The sequence below is a fragment of the Mya arenaria genome, chromosome 11, assembly GCF_026914265.1.
Source record: "Mya arenaria isolate MELC-2E11 chromosome 11, ASM2691426v1".
Classification (NCBI taxonomy): domain Eukaryota; kingdom Metazoa; phylum Mollusca; class Bivalvia; order Myida; family Myidae; genus Mya; species Mya arenaria.
This window is the reverse complement of record NC_069132.1, coordinates 40240486-40262652: the sequence shown is the minus strand read 5'-3', so window position 1 is coordinate 40262652 and position 22167 is coordinate 40240486. Positions and strand designations below refer to the sequence as shown.

Below are 22167 nucleotides of genomic sequence, written 5' to 3'. Positions count from 1 at the left end.
AGCCTTGTTACAAACATTTTGTTCACATTTCACACGCCATCAATATTTTCGATGTTTGACCCTTTTAAAGCCCATTTTAGTTCGCTCGTGAACTATATATAGAACTGATGAATCGTAATAAGACATTTGGAATACAATTCAGTGCATTCGTTTCATATAATTATGTAGAATACACATGATGTTAGCTTATCTTTTTTAAGTAAAAACAGTATGGTTTTGAAACCATTATTCGACTTTTTTGTGGTTTTGATAGAGGTTGGTGTGAAGTTGACCGTCACGTTGATTGTATAAGAAACTATGGTCCCTAAGGCTTTTGATAGTTTTCGGATTGATTTTGACTTCTTTTCTTATTGACTTCTTATTTAGCGTCGATGCTATTGTATATCTCAGATTATTATACGACCTCTTATTGGGCATCACAATTACTAATATAATGTAAAGTAGCTCGACTACCGTAAATTGGTCGTTTAGGTGATACAACATGGCGGCGACCATGCAAAAAAGTTTATTGGAGGCTCTGGATGCGATTCGAACACATGAAATTGAAACGACAACTCGTTTTGTGTCATGGTCTTCGCCTAAAGGATTTGGAAATCTTGGTAATGGTTTTAATATTGCTCTAACTTCGAGGTTATAGAAGAGAGTCAACAAAGGAGAAACACATTTTTTGTGTCTATCTTGAAAACAAATTATGAAAATTTTGTACAGTAGTTGAAGCATAAAATATTGGTCTTATTTGTCATATTATCTATCATGATCAACGCAGTATAGATTTGTTCCTCTTGTCTATCGTAAAATATAATTCTTGAAATGTTGAACTTTAGCTGTTTATCCAGATTTTTTTCTTATTATCTATCGTAAAATATGTTTTTTAAAATTTATGATAGACAATAAGAATTAATTATATTTTTCTTATTTGTCCTATAATTACATGAAAACACAAGTAGTAAGTTTCTTACAGTCTATCATGATTTTTGCGTTACTGTAACTATGTATAATTTTTTTCGTATTGTCTATCATAAAATATCCCGGAACAACCTATTTTCGACCACAACCTATTTTCGACCGCCTCCTGAAAATGGGTAAAACACTTCTATTTTGCGTCACTTCCGGTAAAAATAATTGTTAACCATAACAGTAAAACTGTCAGAAAACTTCATTTGAAAAAGAATGGGAATGGTAGTGTTAAAAAAACTTAAGTTATACTTGAAACAACACCAATTTGTCATTTTTAATTAATGCCAAATTAGACCTTCCGTATAAAATGATTTCACATGTAAAATACTTTTTTAAAATCGTGTTGTTTTTGTTTGTTTTTATCTTACATATCTACCAAAGCCTAAAACCTATGCCCTATTGTTTTCTAAGTATAGTGCATCAAAATATGTTGCTTATTCTAAAATTAATGAAATTATGCATAAATGCATAAAACACTATTTTTTGAACTTGAATATGAAAATCTGCGAATTAATTTTTGGTCAGCAGTCTTATATAACTGGTTTCCATACATTTTCGCAAAAACTGGCTGGTTCCAAGACAAAAAATAAAAAAGCATGTCAACTCGTTCAATCTGTGGGAGTCCAGCTTTAACACGAAACGAACGTTATCAGGTTATTCTTCGGCAGTAATTGGCCACCATAGAAATGTTTTCCATATATTCATCTAGAAGCGTTGAAGTTTAATCTTGGTTCACTAGGGTTGTACGAGAAAAGGCTTGAATAAAAACAAAACACTTCTTATATGAACTAACAAAAGTAATACTGTCCTTAATACAGGGCACCAATTGGAATAAACAACAGTACGACTGTACCACTTAAAGGCCGGCATTTTGTGCACTCTGTCCACTTTTGATTGTTTATCTCAGTTTATCAAGGTCTGTCTGCCTCATGACTTAAATTGCGTTTGAATCTAGTAACTCACATGAAATAAAAGTGGCTGCTTCGTTGATCATAGCGTGGGTGCCTTAGACAATAAGATATGTCATGACAGACAATAAGAAATATATTTCATGATAGACGATAAGAATATTTTTTCTTATGTATCATTTACATTAAAAAATATTGTCTATCATAAAACATGGTTTTCTTAATTGTCTTTCCTAAACATATATATTTAATTTATTTTCTTATATAAAATGAATCTTTCATACGAGGATTTATCTTATCAATAAAAAAATAGAAATGAAAATTACTGTTCATTTAACTTTATTTAACCATTGATTATCTGCCATCACATGGCTTCAAGATAAGTTTAATGAAATTTATTATAATAATAAGTTAATAAGTGATACTCAGGTTATGAAAGTTTATCTTAAAAGCAGGGGAGGATTAAGGATTAGACGTTAGAGAGGGCATACCTAAGGGGCATACTCCGCTCCCCAAGAGAGGGCATACCTAAGGGGCGGACTCCGCTCCCTAAGAGAGGACATACCTAAGGGGCGTACCCCTCCCCCCAAGGGTCGGCTAGACGTAAGCAATTTGTGAAGAAATCAGAAAGACATACAAGTGAATATAACACATCGGTGGCCTTCAAGTAGTGGTGATATTGACTTCATGGCATATCTTGCACATATTCAAGGATTGCGTTCTGCTACAAGACTGGAGAAAATAACTTTTTTCTCAGTTTTATGGCATGTATACTTTTCTTGTTTTCAACAAATATTACACGGATGATGGATACATTTTCACCAGTATATGAAATTGTTGGATGACGAGGAAACTGTTGTTTATTTACGGATGAAGAAACATCAAGAGGACATAATTAAAGGAAGTTGCGCTGTTTGAATTTGTTGTTTTTATGAGTTCACGTCGCCTGCACATGATGGCATTTGAAAGGTGTTGTTTATTAATTTCCACTCCTTTGAAATAAAATGCGACTTTAGTGATGGGGCATGTGCCGGGTGTGCCATTTTCCCTCCCACGGAACCGTTTGTGTTAACTGTTGGTCATTGCAATTGCTCATTGATCTGTGATAGACTGCAGACTGTGAGCAAAAAATATTGATTGGCTATTGAAGCCAATTCTATTTCTTTCTCACTTACACTTGTTTGATCAATGTACTTTTCTTTATATTATCAAAGAACATATTTGATGCGAAAAATAAAATATATCAATTGATTTTGTTAATATGTACCTTCAAATGTCTATAAAAGAAATGGTATATGAAAGGATTATTTTTGCATGACATACATAAATATCAATTAAAATACTTCTTTGACTAATAACTTCGTAAAGGTACATATTATAGAGATGCGGACAACAGTTTCATAATCGTGATACTTTTAAGCCTATAATTTGTTTGCTCAATAGCCTATTCGTCAAGCTAAATAATCTGTGATAGACAACAGTTTCAACGTATTTATAAACGTTGCATTAAAATAATTCATGATAGACTCCTAAAAAAGTATAGAATATACTATAATATAGTAATATTGCCATTCCTTTTATAACATAAAAGTATAATATCACGACAATGATGAACGACATTAATAATTATGATGGCCTCGAAGCAGGTCCGATCATAATTAAGGATAGACAACTGGGCCGACCATGTTTCTCGTGATAAACCGGGAAACGGTGTCTCGGTTACTGCGTTGTTTGTCAGAATGTGAACAAATATCGGTTATAAACACTTTCATGATCAAGCATATTCTGATCAATGTTCTTTCGTTTCAAAAAAATAAAATAATACGGTTTTTGTTTCAAAAACGCCTCACATCATCGACTAAAAATGTTTGCACCTTACCGTCATACAAACGTAGTTACCAAAGTCCAAAAGCCGAACAACTGACCAACTCTTTCGGTAAATTAAACACGCGTTAAAAAGTTATGTTCAACTAAACGTCAATGAATAGTGTTGCAGAGGGTTTATTGCTGAAATTGGCGTATTTTTTATGTTGACAACAAATAACTAAGTTTTAAGCTCAAAAATACCATGAAAACTCGAGGGGAAAAGAGTGCGCGATTTGATTCTCGCTTTTTCTCGTTATTCACGTTAGCGCCACAATGATCAAAATCGCATTCCCATCCACATTAATGATACTGGTTACCTAAAAATGCTTTCCAAATTCAGACACTATAGATAACTTGTAGCACGAATCTGATCTACAATGTACTAAGTATATGTTATCTGCGTAAAACAATGACCTTTATACCACCTCAATTACTTTGTTAGCGCATTATAACATCAGAAGGGAAATGATATTAAACTGAAATATCATTTACTTACAAATTTGCTGTTTAAAAAATGTGTGATTTTGCTTTATATCGTACGTCATTATACTCACATTTTAATATACCAATATAAGCCTTTTATTTCCATGTTTTTCTTTAAATATATGATAAATTATTATATTAAACACATAATACGCACGCCAAAACTACATTTATATAAACGCAAATAATAAGAGACCACTTCAATTCAATAATTGAGGTCTCAAATCAAATTAATGATATAATCAATTGATTTGAGACCTCTCCAAATCATTTGGAGAAATCTACAATTCAATTGAAGATAAGTCCAAATCAACATGAAAACATCTGCATTTGAATTGTAGAGCCCTCCAAATTAATAAATACCTCTCTAATTCAATTGGAGATATCTCCTAATCACTATTGTATATTGCTATGTTTCAAATTAAGCCGAATTAATGTTCCAACAATTCAATTATAGAGCTCATTACAAGGATAAGAGCTATCTTGAAATCAATTATGGATATCATTAGAACGGATTTGTTAGAATTGGAGTTATCTACAAATCATTTGTCGCCCTAATTCAAGTATTAAAACTTCAATTGATTTAAAGAGCTCTATAATTCAATAAGTGATAGCAACAATTCAGCAATAATTATATACTGATAGCAACATATAATTAGAGACCTCTTCCAATACATTAAAGAGGTCTTCAAATCACTTCTTCCTGGCCTATGTTATCTGCGCTTCGCAAATCCCCTTTTGTATGTATTATCTGCGTAAATCTTTCTTTATGTAATCTGCACTTTATCCTTCGCCTGAATTAATTCCATTCCAAAAATGTAGAAGAAAACTGCAAGCGGTGGGTTAAGGTTACGAAACACCGACGGTCGTGTTCATCGAGGTCGCAGTTTTTTTTAACAGATGCTTAAGATTTAATTGCAGAATGCTCATGGTGGTGAGCAACCAATCGCAAACAAGCGTCGTCCTTCACATGTAGTTTATTTCCAAATAAGATAGTATGAAAACATAGCCAGTTTGCGACCGCGATTAACGACCCGGCTGAATTTTAGACGAACTTCTGAGAATCCGAAATCAGATGAAACTTGTGTTCACACACAGTGCAATTTCTGTAAATTTAAATTATAGGATAGTTTTTGATAGTCTAACTTGATGCCAACGTGTGTATTGAATGATTGAGTAATGTACAGTGATGTAGTCAAATGTATTGATATACACATGCACAGTGGCTCGAATTTTGATTTTTTTTTACAAGATACAAGATAGAATCATCTTTATTTAAAGTCGGGTATATGCTAATATATTTACATTAACACTTCATTTCTTAACGATGGTTGTTGTTTATCAATTTCACATTACCACAAGGTTTATAATTTTCCCATGGAGGAGCACGTGGCTGGTGGTTTCCAGCTTCTGCAAATACATCCTTTGACCGATGGTTTCCAGCATTTTTCGTGAAAGGGTAACCATACATTTGGAGCTCAATGCATAGGGTCGGGTACCAGGCAAGGCAGCAACCTAATCTATAAATAGAACGTATGCTAGCCGGTTTATTTAAAACTTCGTACGAACTAGACCCGAAGTCTACGATCATTCCATATGAACTTGAGTACGAAGATATCTGCGACCTTTTTATTAACGTACATTATTTCGTTCGAATGCTTCTGACGTAATTACTTTTAAAAGAGACGAGGAAACAGACGAAAATGTAAACAAACCGTAGATGTGAGAACGGTTGGTGGAATTACCGGTAATCCGAATAACCGAAAGACCGGAAACACTTAAGCTTTCGTAAGCATATACAATAGAGTGTGCGAGGCGTGGTGGTGTGGCTGGGTGAGTATATTTAAAAACAACAACATTAATGTTTTTGACCAGTGCTAGAAAAACCCGTCTTACACACCCCATGAATGATGAGTCATGAGATACAACACGCCACTTTTAATTTCTTGTAATTGTATGGTTTATGAAAATGTCATTTAAATAAAGCGCATTTAAGTGAAAGTCTTTTGATTTAAATTGAAAAGAAATATTCGTAAAAAGCTATCTTATATGAACGATTTGACGTTAAAGTTATTTAAATTAGTCGCACACGCTTTTTTGTGAAGTATACAAAAGTGAATTTTCCACGTCAACCTTTCCACAGATTGGTCATTAGAGATGTGCAGGTGAGTCTTAACGGCAAGCGACACAGTCATAGCATGTGAATGTGATAATCTGAAACGCGATACGCGATATCACTTTCCGGTGCGCATGCGCATAAAAGAAAGGACGGTGATGGTGATGATTATAGTTTCGATGATGCTACAAGTTTGATAAAAGTTTTCAAATCATAATGCGACGACGACGACTAAAGAGATAATAATGATATGATGATGCGACACGACGACAATGATGATAATACTAATAATGATAATGTAACGGCCACAACTAAGATGATGATAATTAAAATAACAATAATGCAACGACGACAATGATACTTATAATGATGCGACGATGACGTCAATGATGGTAACGATATTATGATGTGTAGTTGTTGTTGATGATGATGATGTGAACTGAGAGTATTTCCTTTTGAAAAAAAAATGTTTGAAGATACTGTCTTGACTGGAAGCTTTCATTGTATAAAGACATTCATAATTCAATCTTTATTTTTTCTACATGGCACATTGATAACAATTTTCGATTTAAACTAACCAAACGATCTCGTTTTTTCGCCGTGTTCTCTTCTGGCTGCTTTTGCAGCAATTTTTTACTTGTTGATAATAGCTTACTGAATGGAAGTTTAATGCAATAGCCTCATTTCTTATTATTCCACACCGGTAATAGGTAACTGAATAATCCAAGATTGCTGCCACGGTTGGTAAACAAAAGGCACCTAGAAAACGATAATGGTGTTCCCTGGTATACCAAACTTACTGTTACTGAAGGCAAAATGATTTTTCTTAAATATGAGTGAAATTCAATGAACTTTGCTACCATTGGATGTTTCTTAATACATCGATAATGGATACATCCAGGGTCCGTATTACTGAAGCATCTTAAGAATGATTTTTTTGAAATAATTTAACTTAAGTGTAAAATTTGGAAGTGTTATATTTCTTTCAAATTTGTGTAATGCGAACATGAGGATGTTGTAAAGATAAACACTTCTATAAGAGTTTAATTTCCTGAATAGGATATCAAAACAGAAATCAATAAAGTACTAACATATGCAGTATATGTTTTAACAATATGAAGTGTATTGTATTTACGGATATAGGACTGCAGTTTAAATAGACATCATACAACTTCCATGGTCATCTGCACGTTTGACGTTAGAGTGTCTTGTATTTCTACATAATTGTGCTGCCTTATGAAAGTATCTTAGTAAACTTTATGTTATTACATTAATTTGATATAAGAAGTTTAACACGTGTATTTTTCTACTCGTTTTTCAAGAACATACTTATTGATACTCTACTGTATTTGAATACAATTACACTGGAATTTTAATGATATAAATATGATGATCTACTTGAAATAAAATACGAGAATGCTGAGGATATTAAAGTGGTAGTTTTTGTGGGCATTTGTTCTGTATGGGGACCAGACTAAGTGTTACCAAATATGAAAAATAACCTATATGTGTTACTGTGTGTGTTTGCGCTACTAGACGTATGCATTTGTGTCGAAGGTAAGAAACCGTCACCATCTTGTGCTTGATAAAATTTGAAGACGTATGACTTGTGGCTATCTGGCCCCAATTTCTCGAAACCTTTTAAGTCCCTTATAACAGGATTAAGCTAAGCTCACTATTTTTGTTGTTCTATAATATGCGTTATATTATCTTCTTTAAGAGTTTTTCGAAATTTTATAGGAATAATTTATATCATATTCACAATAAACCATTTGTATTAATCAAATTCTAGTTTTAAGTACACATGTATGTATTTTTACTAATTGAAATTAGCGACTTTAGCCTGTTAAGCTTAAGAAGTTTCGAGCAATTAGGGCCAGGTGCTTAATCCTATACTTCGATTCAGGCTTAATAAATACGGGCATTGTAACTGATATTTTCTAAAACAACGACAATTAAGTGCGGTGCTTCAGGTGTCCTCGCTTACATGTACACAGTTGATGAATATATTGTTCATTTTGCAACTTCTTTAATTTCATAACGCCGTAATATTTTTGTCTCCAAAACATGACGGTAAAGTTGTGAGGCAGTTGGTAGTATATTGGAATCTCCAACTACCAACTGCTTAACCGTCATCTCGAAAACTTGTATGTTTTAGTGCATGCAGTACAAAATGAAAACTTTAGTCAATGTTGGAGTTCAATTCTTTGTTTTGATGAAAATGAAAACAAAGAAGCTGTTCGAAGTATGAACCCCAGTGCATTTAAAAGTCAGTCATGTTTTTCAATGCTGACGCCAAATTGTTTTAAAATTTAATAGTCTGTTGAAAGTATGCCTCAAAATCCGGTAGTTTCAGTGCTACCGACTGCTGGCCCCAATTTCACGAAAATAGAGAGGATATTTCTCAATTTCAACTCATTTAATATGTTATGCACTCTGAGCATGCGAAAGTTGTAATAATAATCCGAAAAAAGTTTCATATCCTGATGAAGTTATCAATACGGATACCAATAAGATGATTTCAACTGCGGTACAAAATAAACGTGGTGACATATCAATTATGAAGTTTATCGAGTATCCCTCTGTTGACAATTAATGGATCAGACGTTTGATAAACAATGTAATTGTTCTGCCCTAAACAAGCGTATTTTCTTCAATGTGCTACAAAGTGGCATACTTATTTGACACCATGTATTGAAAGTGATTTTTATACGTTTTAACAGGAAGTTTTAATGTTATCAATAGCGTGATCTATTTGAAGTGAAATACATGAACACTGGATGTATGTAAGTGGTGGTGTTGTGCAGTTGTTCAGCATTGGGATCAGACTACCTACTACTACTACTACTGCTGCTGCTGCTGCAGCAGCTGCTCTTGCTACTGCCACTACTACTACTACTACTACTACTACTACTACTACTACTACTACTACCACCACCACCACCACCACCACCACCACCACCACCACCACCACCACCACTACTACTACTACTACTACTACTACTAAAACTACTACTACTAAATCTACTTCTACTACTACCACTACTACTAATACTTCTACTTAATCTACTTCTACTACTATTACTACTTATTCTACTGCTACTGCTACTACTCCAGCTGCTGCTTCTGCTGCAGCTGCTCCTGCTACTGCTTCTACTACTACTACTACTACTACTAAAACTACTACTACTACTAAATCTACTTCTACTACTAACACTATTACTACTACTACTACTACTACTACTACTACTACTACTACTACTACTACTACTACTACTACTACTACTACTACTATACTACTACTACTACTACTACTACTACTACTACTACTGCTACTACTACTACTACTACTACTACTACTACTTAATCTACTTCTACTACTATTACTACTTATTCTACTGCTACTGCTTCTGCTGCTGATATTGCTGGTGCTGCTACTGTTGCTGCTGCTGCTATTGCTACTTGTACTACTACTACTACTACTACTACTACTACTGCTGCTGCTGCTGCTGCTGCTGCTGCTACTGCTGCTGCTGCTGCTGCTGCTGCTGCTGCTGCTGCTGCTGCTGCTGCTGCTACTACTACTACTACTACTACTACTACTACTACTACTTCTATTACTACTACTACTACTACTACTACTACTACTACTACTACTACTACTACTACTACTACTACTGCTACTACTACTACTACTACTACTACTACTACTACTACTACTACTACTACTACTACTACTACTACTACTACTACTACTACTACTTCCACCACCTCCACTACTACTACTACTACTACTGCTGCTGCTGCTGCTGCTCCTGCTTCTGCTGCTGCTACTACTACTGCTACTACTACTACTACTACTTTTACTACTACTACTACTACTACTACTACTACTACTACTGCTGCTGCTGCTGCTGCTGCTGCTGCTGCTGCTGCTGCTGCTGCTGCTGCTGCTGCTGCTGCTGCTGCTGCTACTACTACTACTACTACTACTACTACTACTACTACTACTACTACTACTACTACTACTACTACTACTACTATTACTACTACTACTACTACTACTACTACTACTACTACTACTACTTCTACTACTAAATCTACTTCTACTACTATTACTACTTATTTTACTGCTACTGCTGCTGCTGCAGCTGCTGATACGGCTGGTGCTGCTATTGCTGCTGCTGCTGCTATTGTTACTAGTACTACTAGTACTGCTACTACTACTACTACTACTACTACTACTACTACTACTACTACTACTACTACTACTACTACCACTACTACTACTACTACTACTACAACTACAACTAATTCTACTACTTCTACCACCACCACCACTACCACTACTACCCCTACGACTACTACTACTACCACTACTACTACTATTGCTATTGATTTGTGACTCGGGTGCTTAAGCCTTAACTTCGATTCACGCTCAATTAATGCGGGTTTTGTAACTGAGATTTACTAAGACAACCAGAATTTAGTGCAGAGCTTTATACTTATTATAGTAATCTTACTAATCCACTGCGAAAAGGTTCATTTAAAACAATATTCATTATAGAAAAATCCATATCATGATACTGTCGTGTTTTGATTCCGTATCATGTGAGTACCGTGTGTAATCTCGGAACTACTTTCGCGTTGCTAAAACTAGCGTGACAAAAAAACAAACAAAACAGGAAAAACCTGTCAACTTTTAAAAACATGAAATTATGTAACTTTACTCACGCTCCAGAACCTTGTAAATATTCAGGAACATGGTTCTCATGAGAACAATAAGGATAAGCACGAAGCAGAGAACAATTTCCAACCTATCTAGACAGCTATTTCAGTGAACTAGTTGTTGGTTGCCATTTCGAAGTTCATAAATTGTTGCATTATCCATGTTTATTATTATAAATATGAGCAGCTGGCATTTCTGCATTCTATGATCGTCAAAAAATCCCACGAATATTTACTTTGTTGAATATGGCCGCGTAACGTCAACAGGAAATGACGATTAGTGTATACTCGTAAAATAAGTACAGTTTTTTATTGTTTTGTTTTGCTGTGACATTTAATATTTTTCTTGGAAATAGCAATTTGTTAATTTTGCTAAAACATAAAATATTTTGTTCTTATTTCGCTGAATAAAGTGAATTATGTTATATCTGACTTTATTTCGCTGTAGTAGCCTCCCTTGACTTCATTACACAAAAGTACGTACCACATTCGAATTCATACGTGCATTCGACAGATGGTGGTAAATTTAAATCAAATTGAAACCGAAAAATAAAAAAGGAATAATTAAATATGCATGTATATAATGAATGGGATAGTACAATAAAACAATTTTCTGGTGACCTGGATCAGGTCTTGTTCGGTGAGTAAACATGTTTACACACCGAACTCGACGTGATACAGGTCACCACAAAAGCGTCCTATCATACTATCTCCTATGTATTATCATTTGAGAAGTTGGCACAGTTGCTCAGACTCGATTCATTGATTTATTTATCTTGACGTGTCTTTGGAATTACCAAAGAATTTAAAATTGATATTCCGTTTGTATTATTTCAAATAAGACAGATACGAAAAATATAGTGATTACTCGTGGATTAAATGCACTCCCTGTTTACAAAAACAAACAAACACACAAATATATTTCTTTATTTAGAAGTAATCACAAGAAATAGGACATTGCTAATTAGATAGTATTAAACATGTTGTCATATGAAACAAATCCATTTGGCATCACAAAACACATACGTTTGTATGAAAGGACCCCTGCATTAATTTCTCTTAACATTAATCCTTTAAACGACATACAGTTGGACTAATTGATTATTTTGTGTGTTTTAATACACACTTTTGCCCTGTGAAAATCATGAAGCATGAGTCTTTCTGTCATTGTTGTAACTGTATTTTATCTGCAAATAACATAATATAAAAGAAATTCTTTATCTACACTCTCGCGATATTCATCACGCTTTGTATTACTGTTTTCAGGTCATCACTTTTACGTTTCGGATCAGAAAACACAATGGGGGAAAAGCAATTGCTCCCTGGCTCTCCCATCTTTCAATTACACTGACCATGGTATCTTTGCTGAAACAGAACATACTGCAAATTTGTCATTCCCGGATGAGGGTTTATGGGTTGGTTTGTTTCAAGCTAATCTCAGTTTTGCATATGTCGGTAAGGATATTGTTTTTGTTTTGTTTTGTTTCTGATACATGTCATCAAACAATAACATAAATGTTTTTCTTGCCACGGGTTTGTCTTTGTAGCTTCTATTGATTCATTGCGAACTTTGCGAACATTTTGACAGTTTTGTACTTATGCACTGCATTCTCAAAAGTGTGGGTTTGAGGACAGATGAGCGACTAATGGACTCATAACTGGAATGCAGTTTCCTTGACAAAACATACCAGTATAAGTAAATCGAGTCCATCTTTTTCGAAATCGTTTTCATAGAAACAAACCCAGATCAAATTCATATTATTCTTCAGAAAAGTTCATTCATCCAAATTAATGAAATCTGTTTGGAAATCAAAATCTATTCAAAATATTTCATTCGTACTATCCATGGCATTCTAAAGGTTGTGATATGGATACGGAGTTGCTTCCTTTTACATATATTGCAATTTTGGGTAATATTTGAGTTAATCAAACAACATGTACGTGTATATGAATGCATTTAAACAAATCCAAAGTGTATCAGTATGACCCTAAATCGCTCATGTATCAAACCACTATAGTTGAGCTCACCTTTATATTGCGGCCTAGGTTGCAACGCGATGAATAATAGCGGCGTCGACATCGTACACAATATTAGTGAGTGCAGATGGAAGAGCCAATGCAATACATTTGCAATAAGAGAAACAGACAATGAGGTAAGTCTTTCCCTACTAAACTCCTCACTTATTTATCTCACTTTTCTATCTGGCCATAAATTGCTTGAAACACAATGCTAGATTTTACTTTGCTGAAATTTCAAAATACATTTCAACGTTTCAACGACATGCCAAGGGCACATTTTTAATAATATCCTCAACTAATGCTCACATATTAAATAACAATAGCTTGTTTAATGTTCTTATCTGTTACCTTTGGCAGAAGATCGAATGCAAGTGTTTTGACCTTGGTGATATTGCTAGGGAAACGAAATGTACGTCAACATGCGAGTCAACCGATGAATATACATGCGGCCGAAAAGGACGAAATTACTTTTCAGTGTACACAGTGGAAAATGGTAACATATATAATTTACTTATTTTTGTATTGTACCCTTACAAACAAGCTTAACGGGGTTTATATGAGTCACCTTCCGGTGGATCGGACGGTCGATCGTTGCTCTGATGCAGAACAAAATTGGCACATATTATTCCAAGGACTGGTACTATGCCTGATATTTTTATGGACTTGTGGCAAGACGCCATACTTCAATTTGCCAATGGATTGTAATGCAAAACTAATGACTATATTGGAGTTTGCGGCGAGAACTTCGTTAGCTATGGCTAGCCGCCTTAAAGCGATGTGCCTTACACAAATCTTGCGCAAGTTGCTTCTAATATATTTGAGTTCGTGAGGCAAAACACTTTCAAAGTTTAAAAGCGATTAGTTTGAAGCTTAGAACATAGTATCACCGTGCCTTATACCATTGTCTTATATAGTCCATGAGTTATGGCGTAATATGCACTAAAATTTAGTTTTTTACAAATGACTACGTGTGTTTTTATCGTGCGATCTACTACGGGACATTGACCAGAAATGGTAAAACAATATCAATACTGATATGTATTAGGATAGTCTCAAAAATCGCTTTCTATTCTTGCTAATAAACCTAGAACATATAAAGAAATATACCAAACTCTTACATGCACTTACCTAACGAGGTTTGATGCACGAGAAATGCCAATATAAGTTAAGGATAGCTTACACAATAAAAAAACCCTTCTATACCGTTGTCCAAAAACATCTAGCAAATTTAATAAATTGCGCCTATCAAGGCACATAAAAAGCACCATCTTACCTAGTTAGTTATTCTTTTTATTTGTTCTGAAAAATTCATTTTGTTCTACCTTGGTCTTCCAGTTTCAGTTTCAGAGTGCTTTTCCAATTGTTCAAGTGGTAAAAAGAACTGCCTTGCCTATTATAACCAAGGATTATTTTGGATAAGCTGCAAGAAAGAGTTTTATATGCAAATATTTTGCAGCAATCAGCCTTATCATGGTAAATAACATATGCTGTCTTTAAAAAGTATGATTACAAGGGAAGTAGAATTTGGTAATACTTGAAGAACAAGAATTTGACTTGAAACATAGTCCCAATTATTACCTCCATCTTTTTCTAAAGAAAGATACAGCTCGTAAACAGTAAAAGATAACAATCAATATAGAGTTCATCTTAAAATTATACAATTTCGAAATCAATTGTGTTTTTTTTCTCATGAACCTATAGAACAACATTATTTATATACCACGGTTAATCCTCTTGAAATAACATTGCTCACAATGTATACCCCTCTCTTAGTATTTCTTTTTTGTCTTGTTTTAAAAGCCACAGATGCAAATATTTCTGTGGCTGATGCTGATAAGTCCTGGGCAAAAGCTGGAAAAACCTGCTTTGAAAGGAACGGATACCCTGCAGCTTTCAGACACATCGACTCTTCCAAAATCTCTGAGGGACAGTTGAACCTATTTCAGTGGACTGGAGTCATCAGAATGAGCTCGCTACTACGTTTTGATGGTGCATATTAAGACTCAATGTTTAACAACATGATTTTGTTCGTAGGCAAAACTTTTAATAGATAATGGACTTTTGGATTTCGTAATATATATATGTTTATGTAAACAACTTTCATATCAAGCCAATAAATTCAGAAAGAGAATGCCAACAGTAGTCTTGGTTTCCACAGTTCATAAATTCCCTAATATCACCGTCTGTTTCAGAAAAGTACACCATCTATGAACCGAAACAGTATGCATATGTCACACTTGATGATAGGACACTTGAAGTGCACTTCGAAGTCAATGTTTCGGCGAAAAGAATGAGTCTTTGTGAAACGAGTTGGTATTACTTAAACTGTCATAACATTGCAACAGATTATCTACAAAATATGCAAAATATATCGTCAGAAATGAAGGCATTGGGTTATAGCCGAATTAATTTGTACAAGGTCTGGCACGGTTTCGAGCCCCCTCTAAAATGAATCACCAAACATTGAAAGCAAACATGAATCTTAAAACATAAATAGTTTAAATTGCAAATTGAACGTACTTCTATCGGGTATTTAAACGATAAAGCAAGTTGAGAAATTGTTTAGTTTTGCCGTGTAAATGAATCATCATATTATACGTTTTAGCTGATAGGAATACAACAACAATAACTGTTTATAATAGATGGCCATTTGACATCAACATCAAAACGTATGGAAATGACGACCAGGGATAAGGCTGAGGGAGGTTTGTATACTAATTATATTGGTAACTACTACTACTACTAATACCACGACCTTGACCTCAAACACCACCACCACTACCACCACCACATAAACAACCAGCATCAAGACTACCACTACTACTACTACCACTACCACTTCCACTACCACTACAACCACCACCACCACTACTACTACTATTACTTCTTCTACTACTACTACTACTACTACTTCTACTACTACTACTACTACTACTACTACTACTACTACTACTACTACTACTACTACAACTACTACTACTTCAACTACTTCTACCCCCTGTTCACATAAACTGTCAATAAATGATTAAAAAAACTTTGGAATTTCCACCACCTGATACTATATCAAAAATATCTTAACCGGAACCTAAAAAGAACAACATACAATTGGGCGATAGGGTTAATTTCATATTTCAAGTGCTATGTTTTTGTCACATGCAAAGTGGGAATGAGAATCAGAAACGAGTTTTGCTATGAAAATGGCCAAATTTAATGACAACAATATCCTTTTGTTTCAGTTGAACCACAAATTCCGATTACTGAGATATCTGCTGGTGTTTCAACTGCCGTCGTTCTAGTGATACTAGTCGTCATTATCATCATACTGTGGAAGAGGTGAACAAATTGTTTTTAAACCTAATAACATCATATAATAATGCAATGGAAACTACTAGGAATGCCTCTGGAAACACATTGCTAATTCTAATAATAATAATAATAATAATAATAATAATAATAATAATAATAATAATATTAAAAGTTTATTTACCGAAGGTTACACATTTAAACATATGAGAACATATGTTCTAAAAAACCAAAAGATAAAAACATTTTCCTTGAAAATAAGTCACCTGTCAATGTTAAAACTAGAAAGATACATTTACATATAAAACTATTAAACATTATGTTAATAAATGCATTCATACTTAAACATTCACTGACAGACACTCAAAGGACATGACTATAAATTAAACATATACATACGTTAAAGAACATGTAAAATAGCTTATCATTCACAAAATAAATGAAGCTTATAATTTTCTTTGAACGTTTTAAGGGTTTTCAAGGTACGTATATGTAAAGAACTGTCATTCCATATATTTTTGCTATAATTTCATTGCTAAGATCGTGTTTAACTGCATATGTGTTAAAACCAAAGCAAAACAAGAGACACACAAGACGACAAACAAAGTTAACATGACTAGTGTATATGAATATCTTAAAATATCATAAATCCGAATAAGTTAACTTTATCTTGTCACTGGCATACAAATCGACCCGACAACAGTGCTTAATTAACTTTGCTGTACTTGGTCCGTTGGCCATGTATTTTTTGGACTAGGGCACTTGTGCACTACTTCGTAGTTGTGCACCAGGTATCGACCACTTTGGCCGACTGAACACTTTACGTAATTCATGTATCAATACGCTCTGCAGTTTGATTGGATTTCCATTGGCAAATTTGAATCATCAAAGTAGTATCAGGACTGATAACAATGTAAAACATGTAATGGTAAAACATGAAAATAGTTCTCCAAGGCAGGAATTATGAATCTGAAACTGACTGGATTATACAAAAACAACAACATAAAACTGACAGCAAGCCTAGGAGAATGCATAACATATTCAAGTAATATTTATTAGAAATGAAATTAATCGATTGAATGATATAACAAAGGTCAATTAAGTCAGAAAAAATGACAATGTCAATACTACTTCCTGAATACGTGATTTTTAAGTCAAGTTATTTAGCAGAAAGACCACCAATGGACTGATTTTTATCATCATACGGATTCATTTACTGCTAACCGTGAATAGCATTGAAAATAAAACACGAAATAGTACATGCAATACAAATTCGTTGCATCCCGATCAAAAACAGGCCAAATCTTTGCAAACGAAATGAAATAAAGACCATTCATATTTATTCAAATTATGCGCATAATTATTCATAAAATTCCTTTCTCAATTAATCAAAATGTCTGAACATGTGCATAGTACCTAAATCATAAAAATGACGACAGTTTACTAGCGCCTTGATAAAAGTCTTCGGAAACATTTTCAGTGTTAGTACATATTGACTTCATACATTGTACACATACATGCGATAAACCAACGACATCGGTCCAATGGTCTTGATTGTTAAATTTGGACTCAATCTGATATAAATTGTAAGGCGTGTTGTCCGTCTGACTGACAGTTCTCATGTTCGAATGTAATAAAGTAATGAAGAGTTTGTCAATTATTAAACAACGCTAATGGGTCAGAAACATTTATTTTGTTTCAAAATGAAAATAAATTTCAAAAATATTGTCATATAACTATTTATTTAGTATCCAAGCCCCATTTTCTCGAAACGTCTTAAGTCCCTTATAACAGGTTTAAGCTAAACCCACTTTTGTGTTTTTCAAAAATTTGCATTATATTCTCCTTTAGCTGTTTTTTACACTTTCGATAGTAATTATCGTTATGATTATCACAATAAACCATTTTTCCTTTATCAAAATTCAATTTAAGTATGTATTTTGGCTTATTGAAGTAAACTATTTAAGCCTGTTAAGCTTAAGAAGTTTCGAGAATTTGGGGCCGGATGTCAAATTCAGAGTGTAGTTGTCGGAATGCGTACCAAACTAGTACTTCACTTCCGTTAACCTCCCTCTATAGTACATTCCCGTTAACCACAATATATCGCGCAGTCATTTTAGAATGCTAAATGTCTGGGGCCGTATTCAATAAGCATCTTAGTGAATATTTTCAACTAAATGAGAATTTCTTAATTTTTGCCATCGATTATTCTAAATACCCGCTACTTTTCATCAAATTTATTCATTTGCATATAATGTTTAGACCATTGTCTTGCTTATTTTCATATTTTTGGTGTGCAAACATTGTTTGTTTTCTTAAAATTCAAATTAGAAAAAAGGCAATATTCCACTAAGTTGAAAATTGTTACTAAGATGCTTAATGAATAAGGCCCCTGATCTTAATATATGCCATAAGCACCGGCAGGTTGAAAATGACATTTCCACAGGTTCCAAACTTCAATCTTATCTATTGGAACTTATCACATGCGATTATGCGATTACTAAGAAGCCGGTACCGTACGGTCCGAGAAATGCACATTGCCACAAAATCAACCAATCACAAATATTTACAACGACTCAGTGTTGGATTGACAAATCTGGCGATGTTTAACCGGACACTCTCTTGGTTTGTGATTGGCTTGTGTATTCAGATTGAGGGTTTTGGGCGCCCATTTGACAAATTGACTTCACACTGGAGTGACTCTTCTTTGTCACATAATCCCAAAGTAACGGTCATCTGACAAGTAAGCAGAAGCAGACGATAAGAATCTACAGAAGTTAAAAAATAGAATAGAAAGTGATAAACCGTAACAATAAAAGTATAACATTATTAATAAAATGCAGGTAGACGAAACTTGATGTGTAAACGTTTCTTTAGAATGTAATACTTTATAACATCGACAATTTGTTACAAAGGAAAGAAGGTCTTTATTTTGATACTCAGTGATAACTGAGAATATGTCCAAGATGTTAGGTAAACAAAACGTGTATTAATTTGCCTTTCGAAACTTAAAAGAAAACAACAAGAACATTTTTTAAAGAAATGAAAAAAATGCCAAAACTCAGTGGATTTTCCTGTTGTTGTTTTCTTTTCTCCATGATAAACCACTTGTTGTATACAGTTTTAATGAATTTTCATTATATATATAACCGTACTGTTTCTTTGCAGTGTATTTATTTCCAAATTAAACGAAATACAAAACTGTTCCCGCAAGCAACATGTAGGTTACAAAATTTAATGATCATAGTCATAATCAATATACGTTTAATAATTTGATTTAAATAATTTACAAAGATGAAAAAATCTAAAATTGTCATCAATAGTATTAAAAACACGTGTATAATATGCTGGTTAAACATATTGTTGATACATGTTGGGGCAAGGGTTATGTTAAGATATCAAAAAGTAGTTCAACCCCCCAGTAAAGACTTGTTTCGCTGACCGTTCAAAGGCGGTTATCCGAACATAAAATAATAAATATATTTTAATGCATGTTTTGTCTGCCTGAGCGGTGGTGTATGATGTGTGTCTCTCGTTAAGTGTTGATATGCCTCTTAATAGGGTCTATGTTATGATGTCTACTGAGATTGTCCTTGTTGTTTCTATAGTATTCTTATAACAATGAGTTGCTTCATATTTAAACATATAGCGTAATAAAGTAATATAACGGGAAAATTTCCCATCTATGTCAAATTAAAAACACAACTTTCCTTTCCCAGTGATATCGAAAACAGTACACTACTGCCAATCATCCGATATACACTCCCTGCGTCAGACTTTTCGTTGACAATGTATCAGCCAATGATGTTGTATTCTAAGTCAGTTAGATGACACAAAGTGAATGAAGGACGTGTTCGCTACGCTTCCTCCGCTTATTTTTAATCATTAGGAATTCTCTACATATCATCCCACTATTACGTATAATGTCATTTTTTTACAAATTAAAAATAAGAACTAAAGAAGCAACATTTATATTGCAGGGGAGGGCTACGTCGTTTTGGGGGTGATACAAAGACACCACCAAATAATGAAACCCCAATGCAATACCTAGATACTGAGTACACTGAGCCACAAGCACTTGACCATCCAAAGGCATATCCAAATCAAGGTTATTCCATGACGGAAGAATTGCCCATGTCATCTAAACATATTACTTCAGGAAAACCACAAATATTGGACGAATATGAGGATGTTAACGATGTATCTAATACTAAAATCAATCCACAAGGTATTCAACTAAATATCGGTAATGTACACAACAACATCAGCCGCGATCTAGAAGAATATGACCACCTTAACCACTCAGGAATCCCAGACCACGCAATTTCTCAACCAATAAACGACTATGATTCCGCCACCGCCGCAATAGGTGAAAACCAGAAGGACACTTATAACCATTTGAATGAACGTCCTAAACAGAGACGGATTACAGAGAATGATTACGGAGTACAAGACAAGAACGAAACTAAGGACATTTATAACCAACTGAATGAACGTCCTGAACAGAAACACATGATGGAAAACATTTATGGAATGCAAGAAAAGAACGAAACTGAGAATGAATATGACATAACAGTTGAGAGACCAGTCACGTTCAAAGATATGTCGGAAAAAGCTAGTGGTGTTAACTATGATAAGGTTAACAAAAACTGGTAATTTAAGGATTGAGTTTTGTGCTGTTGTTTCATGTTTCTTGTTTGTGCTATTTTGTGTATGAGTTATATGTCTTTGGCGTTTACCCAGTGTCTTTTAACGGGGTTTATGTTGAAACCTTTGGCAACTGAGATTGTTTCTGTAGTTTTTCATATAAATATTGATTCTTTTTTTTTCGGGCGTTCATGCAGTATGAACGCTAGGCCGTGATTTTTCAAGTCCATGAAGCGCATTAATCAATCCTTATATTCAATTTTCCCCTTTTCGGTCCGTTTTTTTGGTTTTTATAAAGAAAATTATTTAAATTTCAATTTGTGTTTTATATATGCATGACCCAGGTCTTTCTTATGAAACTTCCCCTACAAAGGTCACGAAAGGTCGACCGGTTCATGCAAGATGAACATTAATTTTATCGTTCAGAACATCAAGTGCTAATGTAAATATTGTACAATGACGATGCAAATATCTACTACTGTCTTTTAACAGCTAATTGTGCAGAATTATATAACATACATGAATTGTGAGTATAGATGCGGTTTTGTTCAAGTACATATTTAAACAAGTAAAACATTTCTCGTCCTTCGCAAACATTTTATCCATATAAACATTTCGTTATATGTTGACCATATATTTGCACAGCACAATATCATGACAATACTTGAATAGAAGTCTTTTCTCAATCTCAATTTAAACTCAATTTTCCACAGAACATCAAGGTATTATTGAAAATGATATATGTTTTACTATTTTTGAAGCGCATTTTATAATATATATTGTTGAAAAACAGCATTGCTCAATGACCTTTAAAAGTTATTATTATAATACAGGAAGAATATTTCTTAGAGATTTATTTGAAAATAAACATAATTTACAAAAGCTCATTTGTTTTGCTCTCTTTAAATTAATCTCTCAAAGAGCGTGAATACACATACAATCTTGAATCAATGTATGTTGTTGTGTGGTAATATTATTTGTAGTTGAGAAATTGCTTAAATATTTTTGTGAAATTGAGGCCTAGTTTTAGGCGGTTTTTCTTGACGCCATGTAATCGTACGGTTATATATATAGATATATATATATATATATATATATATATATATATATATATATATATATATATATATATATATATAT

The 22167-nt window shown here is 33.8% G+C and overlaps 1 protein-coding gene across 2 annotated transcripts; it reads left to right on the top strand.

Annotated features, from left to right (window-relative positions):
• The first annotated feature begins 7383 nt into the window (after window positions 1–7383).
• On the top strand, window positions 7384–21606 carry LOC128209445 (uncharacterized). 2 transcript variants are annotated; one of them, XM_052913471.1, is made up of 10 exons: window positions 7389–7887; window positions 12325–12513; window positions 13105–13211; window positions 13435–13570; window positions 14413–14550; window positions 14878–15066; window positions 15270–15386; window positions 15720–15782; window positions 16314–16410; window positions 20361–21606. In XM_052913471.1, the coding sequence occupies exons 1-10, from the start codon at window positions 7821–7823 to the stop codon at window positions 21034–21036; spliced, it is 1779 nt and encodes a 592-aa protein (XP_052769431.1). In that variant the 5' UTR covers window positions 7389–7820; the 3' UTR covers window positions 21037–21606. The 2 variants fall into 2 exon arrangements, with proteins under 2 accessions (XP_052769432.1, XP_052769431.1); XM_052913472.1 differs by lacking the exon at window positions 15720–15782 and having other exon boundaries at window positions 7384–7887.
• The last annotated feature ends 561 nt before the right edge of the window (window positions 21607–22167 follow it).